The following is a 17147-nucleotide window of genomic DNA, read 5'->3' as shown; positions in this document are numbered from 1 at the left end:
CTCGGCGTGCCCCTCACAGCACACACTAACATCCTGCTTTCCCTCACCAAAAGGGAAAGGGCAAAGGTCCACAAAGGCAGCATCCAAGTCAAACAGAAAACTGCTGCCTATCAAAGACCAGCATGGTGGCGCAGCGGTAGAGTTGCTGCCTTACAGCGCCCGAGACCCAGGTGCAATCTTGACTACAGGTGCTGTCTGTATGGAGTTTGTACGTTCTCCTCGTGGGTTTTTTCTTGGGTACTCTGGTTACCTCCCACACTCCAAAGACGTACAGGCTTGTTAGGTAAATTGGCTTTGGTAAAGATTGTAAATTTATCTGATTGTGTAGGATAGTGTTAGTGTACTGGGGATCACTGGTCGGCGCGGACTCGGAGGGCCAAAGGGCCTGTATCTCCAAACTAAACTAAATTAAGTGAAGAAACTCAGCAGCTTGCAGGAGAGGTCAGAAAAGTTTTATTAATCCTGCAGTGCAGTGGACATAACTCTTATTTGAACCACGTCGTTATCATTTCTTACATCTCCACAATTTCATCAACTTTAAAAGAAACTCTCCAAAATACTTGGAAGAACTAAGAGTAAAACATTGAGATAATGTTGTACAAAAATCAATATTTGTCAAACTTGACATTCAACCTGGAATTCTAAACAAAAGCTTGTATTTTTGCCATCATGCCCTACAAGAGAAACTAGTAGCTTAAGTTCAGAAATATGTTGTTAATCATATAACCATATAAAACTACAGCACGGAAACAGGCCCGTTCGGCCCTACCAGTCCACGCCGACCACTCTCCCTGACCTAGTCTCATCGACCTGCACTCAGACCATAACCCTCTAATCCCCTCTTATCCATATACCTATCCAATTTACTCTTAAATAATAAAATCGAGCCTGCCTCCACCACTTCCACCGGAAGCCCATTCCATACAGCCACCACCCTCTGAGTAAAGAAGTTACCCCTCATGTTACCCCTAAACTTTTGTCCCTCAATTCTGAAGCTATGTCCCCTTGTTGGAATCTTCCCCACTCTCAAAGGGAAAAGCCTACCCACGTCAACTCTGTCCGTCCCTCTCAAAATTTAAAAAACCTCTATCAAGTCCCCCTTCAACCTTCTACGCTCCAAAGAATAAAGACCCAACCTGTTCAACCTCTCGCTGTAGCTTAAGTGCTGAAACCCAGGCAACATTCTAGTAAATCTCCTCTGTACCCTCTCCATTTTGTCGACATCCTCCCTATAATTTGGCGACCAGAACTGCACACCATACTCCAGATTCGGCCTCACCAATGCCCTATACAATTTTAACATTACATCCCAACTTCTATACTCGATGCTCTGATTTATAAAGGCAAGCATACCAAACGCCTTCTTCACCACCCTATCCACATGAGATTCCACCTTCAGGGAACAATGCACAGTTATTCCCAGATCCCTCTGTTCCACTGCATTCCTCAATTCCCTACCATTTACCCTGTACAGTGATTCAAAATAGCAAGTTATTATCTCAATTAAAACAGGGGATCCATGTATGAGAACGGAATCACAAATCAAAATGAAAAGTATTAAACCTTCAAAGCGGCACAGTGGCGTATCAGTAGAGCTACTGCCTCACAGCGCCAGAGACTCGGGTTCGATCCTGATTATGGGTGCTTGTATGTGCAGATTGTGTACGTTCTCCCCGTGACTTGAGTGGGTTTCCTCCCACACACAAGAGACGTAGAGGTTTGTAGATTAATTGGCTTGGTATAATTGTAAATTTTCTCCAGTGTGAGTAGGATAGTGTTAGCGTATGGGGATCGCTGGTCAGCCCTGGTGGGCTGAAGGGCCTGCTTCCACACTGTACCTCGAAACTAAAGTCAAATGTGGGAGAAATAAACATGATTCACCTGGTCTGAGGAAAGTGTTCAAGTAGATTCCACAGCGTCAAACTAGAAGGGAAGACATGCTGAAGTCTGGATCCATCTTCCAGCTGTAAAGCGATGCGAACCTAAGAAAAATAAGTAACAAAAATGTTCACATATTTCTAAATTGCATTAGAACATACAAATAAATCCATTCTGATTTTGATATCAGGGGGGTATGGGGAGAAGGCAGGAACGGGGTACTGATTGAGAATGATCAGCCATGATCACATTGAATGGCGGTGCTGGCTCGAAGGGCCGAATGACCTACTACTGCACCTATTGTCTATTGTCTATTGATATAACATTATATTAAGAATTACTGAATTTGGAGGATATTTTTCTTTTTGAATTCAGAGTTAAAAATTTACAAATGGTTAAAGGGAGTGTCGAAAGCAAAACAAAAATTTTAAACGAAGAGGCACATTAGCAAAGAGCACGGCTTTGCGTTAGCAAGTGAAAACTGGTGGAGACCCTTCTTCGGATTATCTGAAGAAGGTGTCAGGGGAGAAGACAGGAGAATGGGGTTGGGAGGGAGAGATAGATCAGTCATGATTGAATGGCAGAATAGACTTGATGGGCTGAATGGCCTAATTCTGCTCCTATTACATATGACCCGAAAAGTCACCCATCTGTGTTCTCCAGAAATGCTGCCTGACCTGCTGAATTACTCCAGCATTTTGTGTCCTTTTGTGTATTAATCATCACCTGCAGTTCTTTATATCTACAAGGATGAGGGTAAGATTGTTAAACTAAAAATAAAACAAAGCATCATTGGTGAAGGTACTTGACATTGGTATAGGTCTTTGCAAGCCCTTTGAAAACGTTCTCACAATAAAATGGGGATAATGTGGACACAGCGGTTAAGGAAAAAGAAAGTAAACTATAACAGAAGCTGCATGCAATAACAGGGAAAATATCAAAGGTTTAGGCATCTTTGAAACGAGATTAATTGCCGGGCTTAGATCAAGTGCGTTCCAGGATGCTAAGAAAATGGTTAAAGCATGTGTTGAAGGATAACAAGGCTACAAATATCGTTTAGACAAGATGAAAAGATATACACCAACTACTCTTATCCTTGTGCTGTTATCTTTTGGGTTTCACTGGATGATGTACATATTTGCTTTTTAATTTTTGCCCTGCTCTCTGTGCTTGAGACTTCCTGCAGCATTGAGTATGGGACGTGTATACCACACAGATCAATAGGCAGGGGCAGATCAGATCTGCTTGCAGATCAATACATAGGGGTAAGGGCCTCTCTCTGCTTCACCTCGGTAACTGGCAAATCATTGAAAGGATTTGAGACATAGATGTGCCGATCCAGAAAGGTTCCGAATCCATGCCCTTTTATTCCTGGACGTTCCCTCAGGATCAGAGGGGTAGGGCAATAGTGGTGGGCAGGTAGCATGGGGAATGGTGTCATTATTCCGCCATTTATGATGGACTTCTTTGCGCTACTGACAAAGGTTCTTAATACCAACCCAAATTATGCCCTCGGTCCACTTTGTGTGGTACAGAAATCAGGGCTTCCCATGTCAGTGGGGGCAGTACATTTACAAAGATGGTTAAGAAAGTATCCTTGAATTTTTAGATTTTTTAGATTTTAGATTTAGAGATACAGCGCGGAAACAGACCCTTCGGCCCACCGAGTCCGTGCCACCCAGCGATCCCCGCACATTAACACTATCCTAGGGACAATTTTTACATTTACCCAGTCAATTAACCTACATACCTGTAGGTCTTTGGAGTGTGGGAGGAAACCGAAGATCTCGGAGAAAACCCACGCAGGTCACGGGGAGAACGTACAAAATCCGTGCAGACAGCACCCATAGTCAGGATCGAACCTGAGTCTCCGGCGCAGCATTCGCTGTAAGGCAGCAACTCTACCGCTGCGCTACCGTGCCGCCTTTCTCCTCGGGCCCTCTCATAATCTCTTGGTATTGGTATCAGTTTAGTTTAGAGATACGGCATGGAAACATGCCCTTCATCCCACTGAGTCCACAATCACCCGTACACTAGTTCTATCCTACACACTCGGGACAATTTACAGAAGAAAACTTTAGATACAATTCTGCATTTCTTTGGGAGGGTGGGAGGAAACTGAAGCAGCCTGAAGAAACGCACGCAGTCACAGGGAGAACGTACAAACTTTGTGCAGACAGCACCCAAGATCAGAATCGAACCCGGGTCTCTGGCGCTGTAAAGCAACAACTCTACCCACTGCGCCACCTATCTTGGAATCCAGTCATCGGTCCTCCTCATAATATCTTGCTATTGGTATTCTTGTGGTCAATCTAACAACCTTCCAAACTCAGCTATTATGCTGAGGGAGTACGCCATCTGCAAACAGTCTCCTGCAAGTTTACCCATGGCACTATTTAGGAAAAACACTGCCGTGCCCTCGATATCCTGGCTAGTATTTAGCACTCAGCCAGCACCAACAAATCAAATTCACCTGGCCATTTCCAAACTTTATTTCAACGATTGAACTTCAAAAGTACTTCACATACTCGTATTAATGCTTATTTTACCTGGCCATAATTCTGGAAGCTATTAGACGGGGAAATAGCAAATGTAAATATGTCTTGCGTGCGAGAGCATGTATATAGTAGGTCACAGCATTTCTACACGTTCGCATTAATATCATCACTAAAGTAATGAGAAGATATTTCCGCACAACTTCACTTTACAGTCTGAGAGGTTTACAGGACTCTGCTGTATCATGCCAAGGCAGCATGGTGGCACAGCTGGTAGTGCTGCTGGCTCTCACTGCGCCAGTCCTGATATCCAGTGCTGACGATGTAGAGTTGGCACATTCTGTGATTGCATGATTTGTTTCTTCCAGAAGATTAATTGATCACGATACATTCCCCTATTAGTTTGGGGGAGGGGACGGGGGAAGTTGATGGGAACGTGGGAAGAATAACTTTAATAATTAGTGCAAGATTCAGTGGAAATGGCTGTCTGGTAGTAGGGGCAGAGCGAGCCGAAAGGCCTGTTTCTGCAAAGAAAATGACACAAAACTACACGAACAAGGAGTAACTCAGTGGGTCAGGCAGCATCCCTGGAGAACATGGATAGGTGAAGTTTTGGGTCGAGACCCTTCTTTAGCCTGTTTCTGTGCGGTGTTATGTTCTTTTGAACAACACATTTTTGAACTTCTGTGCAGTGCCAGTCACGAAATTGCTGGACTAAGCATTTGGAACAACAAAACATGAAGTTCTGGTGCAGGGAACAATCGCTGATGATGAGAAATGCACACAACATCAAGCACATGATGCTTGGATTTTGTTACTGCATTGGCGCTAATAAATTCAACAGATACAACAGAACAAAGTACAGTATTCAACAACTTTGGTTCATCTTCTACCATTAAGAATAGCATTACATGCTGCCCCCCACCCCCCCCCCCCCACAGCAAGCCATCCCGACCCAAAACGTCACCTATCCATGCTCTCCAGAGATGCTGCCTGACCCGCTGAGTTACTCCAGCACTGTGTGTTCTTTTGTAAACCAGCATCTGCAGTCCTATGTATCACCTGGAAATGTATCACCTTCCTTCGTTATCATCGGTCCGAAATCCTGTCACCCTTTGTGGAATACAGTGGAAGCAGATTCAACAGAACTGCGAAGATAGACACAAAATGCTGGAGTAACTCAGCAGGTCAGGCAGCATCTCCGGAGAAAAGGAAAGGTGACGTTTCAGCTCGAGACCCTTCTTCCTACCTCAACAGAACTGCAGCAGTTTAAGGAGGTAGTTATTTGAAATAAGCAATAAATGCTAACACACAAATCCTAAAACTAAACACAAGTGCTTAGAAAATTCAACTTTAATTTTTTTTTAATCCATTTGGAAAAAATAGCACCTTTATCCAATTGGCATCCCCACTGATAAATGAAAGGCAGTGAAGCTGACTATTCCTAATTAAGACAGTTTAAACTAAATTTAAATTAAAGTTATTAAAACTACTTTGAAACAAACACCGCTTGTTCTTGGAAGCTTGGCTGTCTCACACAATTACATTTTCTACCATGGGTATCCACAACATACCCAGAACACTGCAAGCAATCTACTACAAACAGATGTGGGGGGAAAATGTATGTTTACGGAAACCAGAAATTACAGTTTGTCCCGGGCTATTAATACCAAGTTGTTTTTGAAAAAAAGCAGTATTTATGGAAAAGAATGATTCATGCAACAACAATAAAGGATGTTCTCAACCCGTCGCCAGTCTCCCACAAAATACCCCTAATATATCAAAGACCATTAGCCTTGGGAGTTCTTTCATGTGGTTGGAACAATGCTCCAAAGCTGAGCTCATGCAAGGCAGGTTTAAGATTTGAAGGCACATATGAAGTCCCAAATCCAACCCTGACTGACATCTGCCGCGATGTACCACTGGATCGTAAAGCACGTTTCAAATCCTCTCAAAACAAGCAACTCTCAATTCAATGACACCACATGTTCACTGCAGCGGACTGGTTGTGTGCATTTTATTTGACGATTTCATCCAATTCCACTGTTTCCTCTTGTTCAAATCCATTATTCTACCTTGAATGTTTAGAAAAAAATGTCAATCTCCACCTATACAAGTGGTTGGTACCGTACATTTTATTAAGTAAAACACAAAATGCTTGGAGTAACTCAGTGGGTCAGGCGGCATCTGTGAAGGGAACGGAGAGGCGACGGTTCGGGTCGGGATCCTTCTTCGGGCGCTGGTCGGACTGCATTTGCAGCATTGTGAGCAGTTTTGGGCCCCGTATCTGAGGAAGGATGTGCTGGTGTTGGAGACAGGAGGCGGCATTGGTCCAGCAGAGGTTTAGGAGAATGATCCCGGGGATGATCAGGTTAACATGAGACGAGCGTTTGACGACACTGGGCCTGTACTCGCTGGAGTTTAGAAGGATGTGGAAAAACCTCATTGAAACTTACCGAATAATGAAAGGCCTGGATAGAGTGGATGTGGAGAGGATGTTTCCACTAGTGGGAGAGTCTTGGACCAGAGGGCACAGCCTCAGAATAAAAGGACATACCTTTAGAAAAGAGATTAGGGGGAATTTCAAGTCAGAGGGTGGTGCATCTGTGGACTTCATTGCCACAGATGGCTGTGGAGGCCAAGTCATTGGGTATTTTTAAGGCAGAGATTGACAGATTCTTGATTAGTAAGGGTGTCAAAGGGTATGGGGAAAAGGCAGGAGAATGGGGTTGAGAGGGAAAGATAGATCAGCCATGACTGAATGGCGGAGTAGACTTGATTGGCCGAATGGCCTAATTGTGGTCCTATGACATGTACATCAGACACGATATGTCGCCTATCCATTCTCTCCACAGATGCTGCCTGACCTGCTGGGTTACTCCACTTTTGTGCTTATTCAAGATTCCAGCATCTGCTGTCCCTTGTGTCATACATTTTATTACTTGGATACCCAGTAAATAAGGATTCAAAAATTAATTAGTACAATAAAACATGCCAAAACCTATTAAAAGGCTTTGAGACACAACACGTTGGAGAAATGGACTAAGAAGTGGCAGATGGAATTTAAACGTGATAAATAAACATGAGTTGATGAATCTTGGGAGTACTAATGAGACTGGAACGTACACCATCCTTGCCAAGATCCAAGAAAGCATTGAGAAATGCAGGTAACTTGGCAGGCAATTGAAATATCCTTGAAGATGGCAAAATGATTAAAAAGCCACAAGGGACACTGAACTTCATTAGTCAGGACTTTGAATGCAAGAACTGAGTTGTTATGCTCCAACGTTATTGTAGGAGCCATGTGTGTTTGTGCTAGCTGTTTTAGCTTATTATATTATTTTGTATCTTGCTGTATTATTTTTGGACACTTCAATAGTCAATAGTCGTTTATTTGTCACATACACATAAATGTGTAGTGAAATGAAACTTGGGCGTTGTCGTGAGATGAATACATATATGGGCATAATGGAGTGGGAGGAGCCAGAATTAGGAGTATATCTGGAAATGCAGAGACGGGAGGGATCAGAAACAGAGAGTACGGCGAGATATAGTTCTTACCAGACCTGCGACGAGAATTGAAAAGCTTGGAGAGATACAGACCTGTTGGTATTACTACTTCAATAAACGACTAATTAAATTGAAAAATACGTTTGGAAAATCTCTTGGTTGGCTTGTGTCAAGTTCACTCCCACTCCCTGTGAAGTAATGGCAAGCGGAAAGGACTTTATTGGAAAAGACTGAAGTTGCCACCAGTTATAAAACATTTATCATCAGGAGTACCACATACAGTTCTGGTCACCACACTTTAGAACACATGTAAACGTACTGTATAGGGTACAGGGGTGATTCACCAGGATATTGCCTGGGATGGATTGTTTTCAGGTATGAGGAGAGATTGGAGAGGCTAGATTAGTTTACAGCAGAGTGGGGCTAAGAGGGGTCATAATTGAGCTGTATAGAATTGAGAGATATAGATAGGGTAAACTGCAGGAAACTATTTCCCTTTTCAGAGGTTGATAAAACTAGAGGACATAGATTTAGGGCAAGGGATAAGAAATATAGAGGGGTCTGAAAAGGACCTTCTTCACCCAGCGACTGGTGAGGACCTGGAAGAAACTGCTTTGTAGAGTGGTGTAGCTCGCAGCATTTAAGAAGTATGTGGACGAGCATTTGAAGTGCCTTGTCATGTAAAGCTATGGGCTAAGTGCCGGAGAATGGAACGTATGCATATGGATGCTCCTGGGCAGCATGGACATGGTGGGCCAAATGGCTTCCTTTCAAGCAATAGGACCCATCGTCTCTACGACTATAAAAATTAGGCAGTTTTTAGAGATGAAATCCTTGCATTTATTAGCATTTTACGGCAACGAAGCATCAAATTGTTTCTGACAAAGTTGAAAGAGTTGAAATAGATTCTCACATTTCTCTCCCCCGCTCCACTCTGCAACAGCCCAGAGCTAACCTTTTTTGCACAAGAGATGAATAATGGGCAAACTTTACTGCCAGCTCCCTCGCTCCAAAACCTACACTGAGTGTTCAAACTGGCATTCTCCAGATTCAGCTGCGTAGACTTGCTGTCCAAAGCCTTCCTAACCCTGAACGACAAGGCCTGCAGGATGACAGTGCTTTATACTACTGCTATTAATACATTGGTGTAGTAATGGCATTTCACGAGATGAAAATCAATGAGACCTGTTCGAGAAACAGCTGAAAAAAATAGCTGACTTGCAAAACCCGTACCCAAGATTCAGCCATGATCAAAGCTGCCTACATATTTCAATTCTTCTCAATGTCCTCATATTCTAAAACATTAAAAGTCAATTAAACAATTAAAAGAATTATAAAATTACTAAAAAATAAGGTACTGAGGGTAATGCATTTGTTATGGCATACGAGGATTTGAACAAGGTATTTGATGAAGACTTGTTGAAGTCCACTGGAAAATGGCAAATTGGATTAACGTTTGGCATTGTGAATGCCATTGTGACACGTTAGAGGCAGGAAACATGTTCCCGATGTTGGGGGAGTCCAGAACAAGGGGCCACAGTTTAAGAATAAGGGGTAGGCTATTTAGAACTGAGATGAGGAAAAACTTTTTCAGTCAGAGAGTTGTGAATCTGTGGAATTCTCTGCCTCAGAAGGCAGTGGAGGCCAATTCTCTGAATGCATTCAAGAGAGAGCTAGATAGAGCTCTTAAGGATAGCGGAGTAAGGGGGTATGGGGGAGAAGGCAGGAACGGGGTACTGATTGAGAATGATCAGCCATGATCACATTGAATGGCGGTGCTGGCTCGAAGGGCCGAATGGCCTCCTCCTGCACCTATTGTCTATTGTCTATTGACTATTGCACTGGGTTCCACAGAACTTAGTCTTTAGACGATACAGATACAATGCGGAAACAGGGCCTTCAGCCCACCGAGTCAACGCCGACCAGCAATCTCCCGTACACCAGCACTACCCTACTACACACTAGGGACAATTTACAATTTTTACCACAGCTAATTAACCTACAAACCGATACATCTTTGGAGCGTGGGAGGAAACTGGAGCACCCGGAGAAAACCCACACGGTCACAGGGAGAACATACAATACAGACAGCACCCATAATCAGGACTGAACCCGAGTCTCTGGCGCTGTAAGGCAGTGGTTCTACTGCTGCGTCACTGTGACGCCCGGATTCGTTTCCGCAGCCCTAGATTGCCTTGTGATGTATAATTTGTAATTTAATGATTTATCTGTCTTGAACTTAAGTGGTTAAGGAATATGCAGATGGTGCCAAAATATAGGGCGGCACGGTAGCGCAGCGGTAGAGTTGCTGCTTTACAGCGAATGCAGCGCCGGAGACTCAGGTTCGATCCTGACTACGGGTGCTGTACTGTAAGGAGTTTGTACGTTCTCCCCGTGACCTGCGTGGGTTTTCTCCGAGATCTTCGGTTTCCTCCCACACTCCAAAGACGTACAGGTATGTAGGTTAATTGGCTGGGTAAATGTAAAAATTGTCCCTAGTGGGTGTAGGATAGTGTTAATGTACGGGGATCGCTGGGCGGCACGGACTTGGAGGGCCGAAAAGGCCTGTTTCCGCTGTATATATATGATATATATGATATGATATGATATACAATGTGGTTTACAGCGAGGAAGATGTTGACTACTGCTGGGCGGCAAAACTAGGTTGATCAGGTGAACAGAAAAGTGGTAATAGGAATTCATTTGGTGAAGGCTAAATACACGAGTCTAACATCAAAGTGCAGTCAGCAGAACTCCACTGCAATCTGGAATGCGTTGATCGTTCAGTGAAGAACTGCCAACTTTTCCAGCAGTTTCCAGGGCACTAACACGAGGCCACGAAATACTCAATTTAAAGCTTTGCCTCAAACACACACAAAACATGCATACATACATCTCTGAAAATTAGTGGTCGTCATTTTATCAATCATCCATTTAAATAAAGTCCCAATGGTTCAGGGCAAGACCCAATTAGAGATCTCATTGAAGTTTTTTCCCCCAGTTTCACTGAAACCCTTTGATCGGACTTTGGCTTTATCTTGCACTAAACATTATCCACATTATTCCCATTATCATATATTTGTACACTGTGAATGGCTCGATTGTAATCATGTATTGTCTTTCCACTGACTGGTTAGCACGCAACAAAAGCTTTTCACTGTACCTCAGTACACGTGACGATAAACTAAACTCAAACTACTGATGCCAAAGCTCTTCCAGGTGATACAATACGCCAAATTCCTATCGCCCAGACCATGCATACAACAATCACTGAACACTTATGCTAATCCATACTGATCTTTTCAGAAGCACTATTAATAAATGAAGTCACTGGCTCCTCACATGTGCCTCAACCAAATGGCTGAGAACATTCAAATAGGTTAGATTTTAAAGAAATAAGTATTTTAAGGTGATTAAGTTACAGTGGAGGAGTTAAATGCATCAAAGATAGACACAAAATGTTGGAGTAACTTGGCGGGACAGGCAGCATCTCTGGATAGAAGGAATGGGTAACATATCGGGTTGAGACCCTTTTTCAGACTGAAGAAGGGTCTCAACCCGATACATCACCCAATCTGAAAAAGGGTCTTGACCCAATATATCAGCCTGTCTGAAGAAAGGTCTCCACCCAATCTGTCACCCAGTCTCAAGAAGGTTCTTGACCTGCTATGTCACCCAGGCTGAACATGGGTCTCGACCCGATACGTCACCCAGTCTGAAGAAAGGTCTTGACCCGATATGTCGCCCAGTCTGAACAAGGGTTTCGACCCGATATGTCACCAAGTCTGAACAAGGGTCTCGACCCGATACGTCACCCAGTCTGAACAAGGGTCTTGACCCGATACGTCACCCATTCCTTCTATCCAGAGACACTGACTGTCCCACTGAGTTACTCCAGCATTTTGTGTCCATCTTCGGTGTAAACCTGCATCTGCAGTTCCTTCCGACACAAGTTAAATGCATCATTCCTTTTAACGAACAGTCATCCTTCAACTCACAGCCAAATAACAGAAAGCAAACTATTCTCACTGCATGTGCTGAGTTGTACATGCAAGTACAGCAAGGAAAACTGTCTTTCCTCAGTGGGGATGGTGGGAAATATAGTGGGATCTACTTGTAAGAAAGCACACTGAATTGCTCGAAGTGACGTAAATCAAACTATGCAGTTAATTAGTGTGATACCACACTGCATTTCCATGTAAACCAAACATAGAATCATGGTACATAGTCAATGACCCACCTCTACTCCTGATTGTACGTTCATATTCATTGGTCATCATCATTGGTCCAAAAACGCTCACCAAATCCACCCAAAACTTCATCCTCAACATTGATGGTCTCCCAGTATCCACCTCACCTCACATCCAAAATCTTGGAATCATCCTTGATCAAACCCTCTCCTTCGACAAACACATCAAACACATCACAAAGACAGCCTTCTTCCACCTCAAAAACATTGCCCGTCTCCGTCCATCCCTCTCCTCCACAGCTGCAGAAACCCTCATCCACGCCTTCATCACCTCCCGTCTGGACTACCGCAACAGCCTCCTCTATGGCGCACCCTCAAAAATCATCAATAAACTTCAATACATTCAAAACTCCGCTGCCCGTCTACTCACACACACCTCGATCCGTGACCATATCACCCCCGTCCTTTATAAACTCCACTGGCTCCCCATCCCCCAGAGAATCCAGTACAAAATCCTCCTCATAACCTACAAAGCCCTCCATAACCTGGCCCCATCCTACCTGACCGACCTCCTCCACAGGCACACTCCCACCTGCACCCTCCGCTCTGCCGCTGCCAATCTCCTATCCCCCCACATCCGGACTAAACTCAGATCCTGGGGGGACAGGGCTTTCTCCATCGCTGCTCCCACCCTATGGAACTCACTACCCCAAACCGTTAGAGACTCCCCCACACTCACCACATTCAAAACATCGCTGAAGTCTCACCTGTTCAGTACTGCCTTCAACCACTGAAGGTCACCTCACCTTCTGTCTCCTTTCTCTGTTCATTTATTTATTTACTTATTTATCTATTTATTCATTTCCCTATGTTCTCAAAATCTCTGTAAAGCGTCTTTGAGTATATGAAAAGCGCTATATAAATAAAATGTATTATTATTATTATTATTATATTTACTGTATGTTTTGGAGGAAACTGCAGATGCTGGTTTACACCAAAGATAGACACAAAATGCTGGTGTAACTCAGTGGGACAGGCAGCATCTCTGGATAGAAGGAATGGGTGACGTTTCAGGTCGAGACCCTTTTTCAATTTGAAGAAGGGTCTCGACCCGAAACGTCACCCATTCCGTCTCTCCAGAGACGATCCTGTCCCACTGAGTTACTCCGGCATTTTGCGCTTATCGCTTATATTTATGTTGGTCAAAACAAATTTACAGGGATCTCATCTGAAAACAGTCTCGTTCTATTCTTGGAAAAAGGTGTTGGGCAGACGTCTTACATTAATATTCTCTCACAAAATATATATTAGATGCACTTCTTGACATAATCCAGGCGTAACAGCATTTACAGATTATTTTTATTTCATAATATGAAAACCAGCTGGAAGTGAGGTTTTACACCATAAAACAATTGTCAATGGTTACATTTAATAGCGACAAGTGGGAGGTCGCGGTTAAACAAATGTAAATGTGAAAAAGTCTAACCAAAATCTACTCTACAATATTCAATAGTATTTGCAATGGCGGTACGAATTACCATCCTTTCCAAACTACGAAAACAAGCACCCACAATGGAAACAATCGGCAAATTGCATTGAAGTTCTGGATATATTTTCCAAGTTTTATTAGACGTATTCAATATTAAGCTTTCGGGATGTCAATGTTAGTGAAATTGAACAAATTTCCAATTATTTGGCTTGTCTGTAAAACTTAACTACCCTCTCAATCATCGTGTCACATTGCATGCAAACAAAAAAGTTCTTCATAATACAGGGTATTTGGACAAGAATGTACCCAGAAGAAAGAATTATATGGACACGAAGTGGAAAGACCTACATTAAAAAACATCAACAACAACCACCTTACCACTGACAATTGTGTCCTAAGCAGTTTATTTTGCCTGCAATAAGCCAAATATCCAGTAACAAAGGTTTAATTTCATTTGAAGACAAGACACAAAACGTTGGAGTAACTCAACGGGACAGGCAGCATCTCTGGAGAGAAGGAATGGGTGATGTTTTGGTTTGAGACCCTTCTTCCGACTGGTCAGGAAAAAGGGGAATGAGAGATGTAGACGATGATATGGAGAGATAAGGAACAGTGAATGAAAGATATGCAAAATGTTCATTTCATTTTCAACCATGAAGGAGAATCAATAGCGGAAAAAGGAAAACATATTGTAAAACAGTGGGATGGTAGATAGCACCAAGATAGTAAAAGAACAGAGATGGAGAAACAATGAGAATGTAATGAGGTGACTTTTAGTTTTTAGAGTCATAGAGTCACAGAGCAAATCATCCTACCATAACCAGAGAACAGTCCTGAACTACTATCTGCCTCTTTAGTGACCCTCGGACTATCATTGATTAGACTTTGCTGGCTTTACCTTGCACTCAATGTTATTCCCTTATCATGTGTCTATACACTGTAAATGGCTCGATTGTAATCACGTATTGTCTTTCTGCTGACTGGTTAGCACACCACAAAAGCTTTTCACTGTACCTCTGTATATGTGACAATAAACTAAACTGAAACTGAAATTGAGTGATATAGCGTAGAAACACGCCATTCAGTCCAACTTGCCCACATCAGCCAATATGTCCCAGCTGCCAAAGTCCCACCTGCCTGTGTTTGGTCCAAATCACTCTAAACTAATTAATCTTTTAACGTGTTTTCTGGGAATCTGGCATTGGTGGCAATTATTGCCCCTGAATAATTGCCCACGAGAAGGTGGTAATTAGCTGCTTTGTTAAACGCTGCTGCCCTTCATTGCTGTTGGACACAGAGCTTCAGGATTTTGACCCAGCCACTATAATTAATCCGTAATCTAATTTCGAATCAGAATTGCATGCAATTAGGAGGACATGTAAATCGGTCTCACAAGGAAGTGCTACTGATCTTGCCGGAGATACCCACATCAAAAGTAAAAGTTTGAAGAAGTTTGACGCATAACTTTTGCAGCTGAATGTTTCTCTATTCCCTCACATTGTTCTAAAGGTGCAAATCAGACAGGTTTTGAAGAATGCTATGGACACAAAATTGTGGAGTAACTCAGCTGGATCTGCAGTTCCTTCCTACACATTTTGAAGAATGCTGTTTTCTCCTCCTTTAACTACCTGTGTATCCACAATCTGACATAAACAATATAAACGCTTGGGTAGCTTGCAACCCAGCGGTATGAATATTGATTTCTCTAACTTCAAGTAACCCTTGCATCCCCTTTCTCTCCGTCCCTCCCCCACCCAAGTCGTTGTTCTAGCTTCAAAGCTGTTGAGTCTCATTGTCTGTAACTCGTTTTCACCGAGCCCACGGCAAACAATGGCCTGTCTCCTTTAATATCGTTACTGTTTTGTACATCTTTTATTAATTTGTTCCACATCTCTCTAAATCACCGTCTATATCTCTCATTTCCCTTTCCCCTAACTCTCAGAAGGTCTCAACCCAATACGTCACCTATTCCTTTTCTCCAGAAATGCTATCTGATCCCCTGAGTTGCTCCAGCTTTTTGTGTCTATCTTTGGTTTAAACCAGCATCTGCAGTTCCTTCCTACAAATATTGAATTACCATATTGTTTTATAATTTGTCATGAATTCAAAAACTGTAAAAACCTTACATTGTCAAGATACACCGTTAAACATTTACATACAAGGCCAAGGTAACATCGATTTTCCACATTGACGTGTTACCATCTATAAAGAACACGGAGGTTAAATTAACAGAATTTCAGATCATGTCCATATTCTTGTTCACCTGTGGATAGTACTGTTGCCCACCAACCAGAACAAAAATAAGTGCAGAATGTGGTATGACTTACAAACTCATCAAAAGAGTTCTTTTAAACAGAAGTATCCAATCCAATGATGTTTTTATGGGTAGTTGGCACTAACACACAGATGTTATAAACTTCAAAGTCTACACCCCTAGAGTATCACCAACATTTTGGCAATTTTTGAACATTTTTTTTTAAATGACTGTTTTTGATACTAAGCAGGTAGACTATGAGCTACATCCAATTTCAAATCTATTCCATGTTGCTGCTGTGCCTCCCAACATACTTCCATTCCAATTATGCATAGGATTGAAGATAAGCACAATGTGCTGGAGCAACTCAGCGGGTCAGGCGGCATCTCTGGAGAAAAAGGATGGGTGATATTTCAGGTCGGGACCCTACCGGATAGGATTAGGGGGATATGGGCCAAACGCAGGTCGGTGGGACTGGGGTTGATGGGGGCATGTTGGTGGGGCTTGGGCAGACGTTGGACAGAAGGACATGTTTCCCCACAGCATGGCTCTGTGGCTAATTCTGGGAGAAGAAACAGGAGCTTGAAAGCTTGATGTTCAAACTTTAGAACAGTGTCTTCACCACCACTATCAGACTCTCGACTAAGTCACCTGTTTCACACCCCCTTCCCAGAGGTGCTGCCACAGAGCTTTAACTCTACCTTGTTCGGTTATTCTGTTATTGCACTGGGGTTTTTTTTTGCATTATTTCATTGCACTCTATCCTTGCACCATTTTGAAGTTCTGCCCTCATCACCGTCTATACCATTACTACGAATATCGTTAACTCTGTGACTTAACTGGTTGTAACGGCTTGGCAGGTAATCAATTTAAAATATAGGTAATATGACCCCAACAAAATCAGAACATTTATACTGGGTTCTTAGTGCAACTGGATGCTGGATTTAAAATCAAATTGGAGTGCTGGTACTAAGCTCTACTCCCACCTAGAGTTTTCAATCCCTCCAATCTTGCAGTTGCCAGGGACTTTGCCAAGGGCCCAAGCTCTAGCCTCGTGTCACATGCAAATCCTTGCATTTGTTGTTAGATGGGGAATGTTAACAAGGTCCTGCCAGTAAGTTCCACAAGGACTTCCACAACTCTGACCGTGCCAAGCTCTTTGGCCACTTTTGGAAGTCTCCTGCGTTTCCCCAGCAAACCTCAAGGTCCAGAAATCGGTGGACTATTGCCCGGCATATTTACGCTGCTCACTTCATTCCTTCAACGCTACTGGCAGCCACACATCCCCTTGAAATCTAGACATAACACCATAAATGCAAAGGAGGTTTCCAG

The 17147-nt window shown here is 43.0% G+C and overlaps 1 protein-coding gene across 2 annotated transcripts in view; it reads right to left on the bottom strand.

Annotated features, from left to right (window-relative positions):
• aspscr1 (ASPSCR1 tether for SLC2A4, UBX domain containing) overlaps nucleotides 1-17147 on the bottom strand; it is a 175065-nt gene that overhangs the window by 143836 nt on the left and 14082 nt on the right. For both annotated transcript variants that reach the window (XM_078401392.1, XM_078401391.1), the window contains exon 4: nucleotides 1882-1982. In XM_078401392.1, the coding sequence (XP_078257518.1) occupies nucleotides 1882-1982 (101 nt within the window). The remainder of the gene's footprint in view (nucleotides 1-1881; nucleotides 1983-17147) is intronic.

Source organism: Rhinoraja longicauda, chromosome 6 (genome assembly GCF_053455715.1).
Source record: "Rhinoraja longicauda isolate Sanriku21f chromosome 6, sRhiLon1.1, whole genome shotgun sequence".
Lineage (NCBI taxonomy): Eukaryota > Metazoa > Chordata > Chondrichthyes > Rajiformes > Arhynchobatidae > Rhinoraja > Rhinoraja longicauda.
The sequence above is the reverse complement of the archived record's forward strand: the minus strand, read 5'-3'. Positions and strand labels throughout refer to the sequence as shown.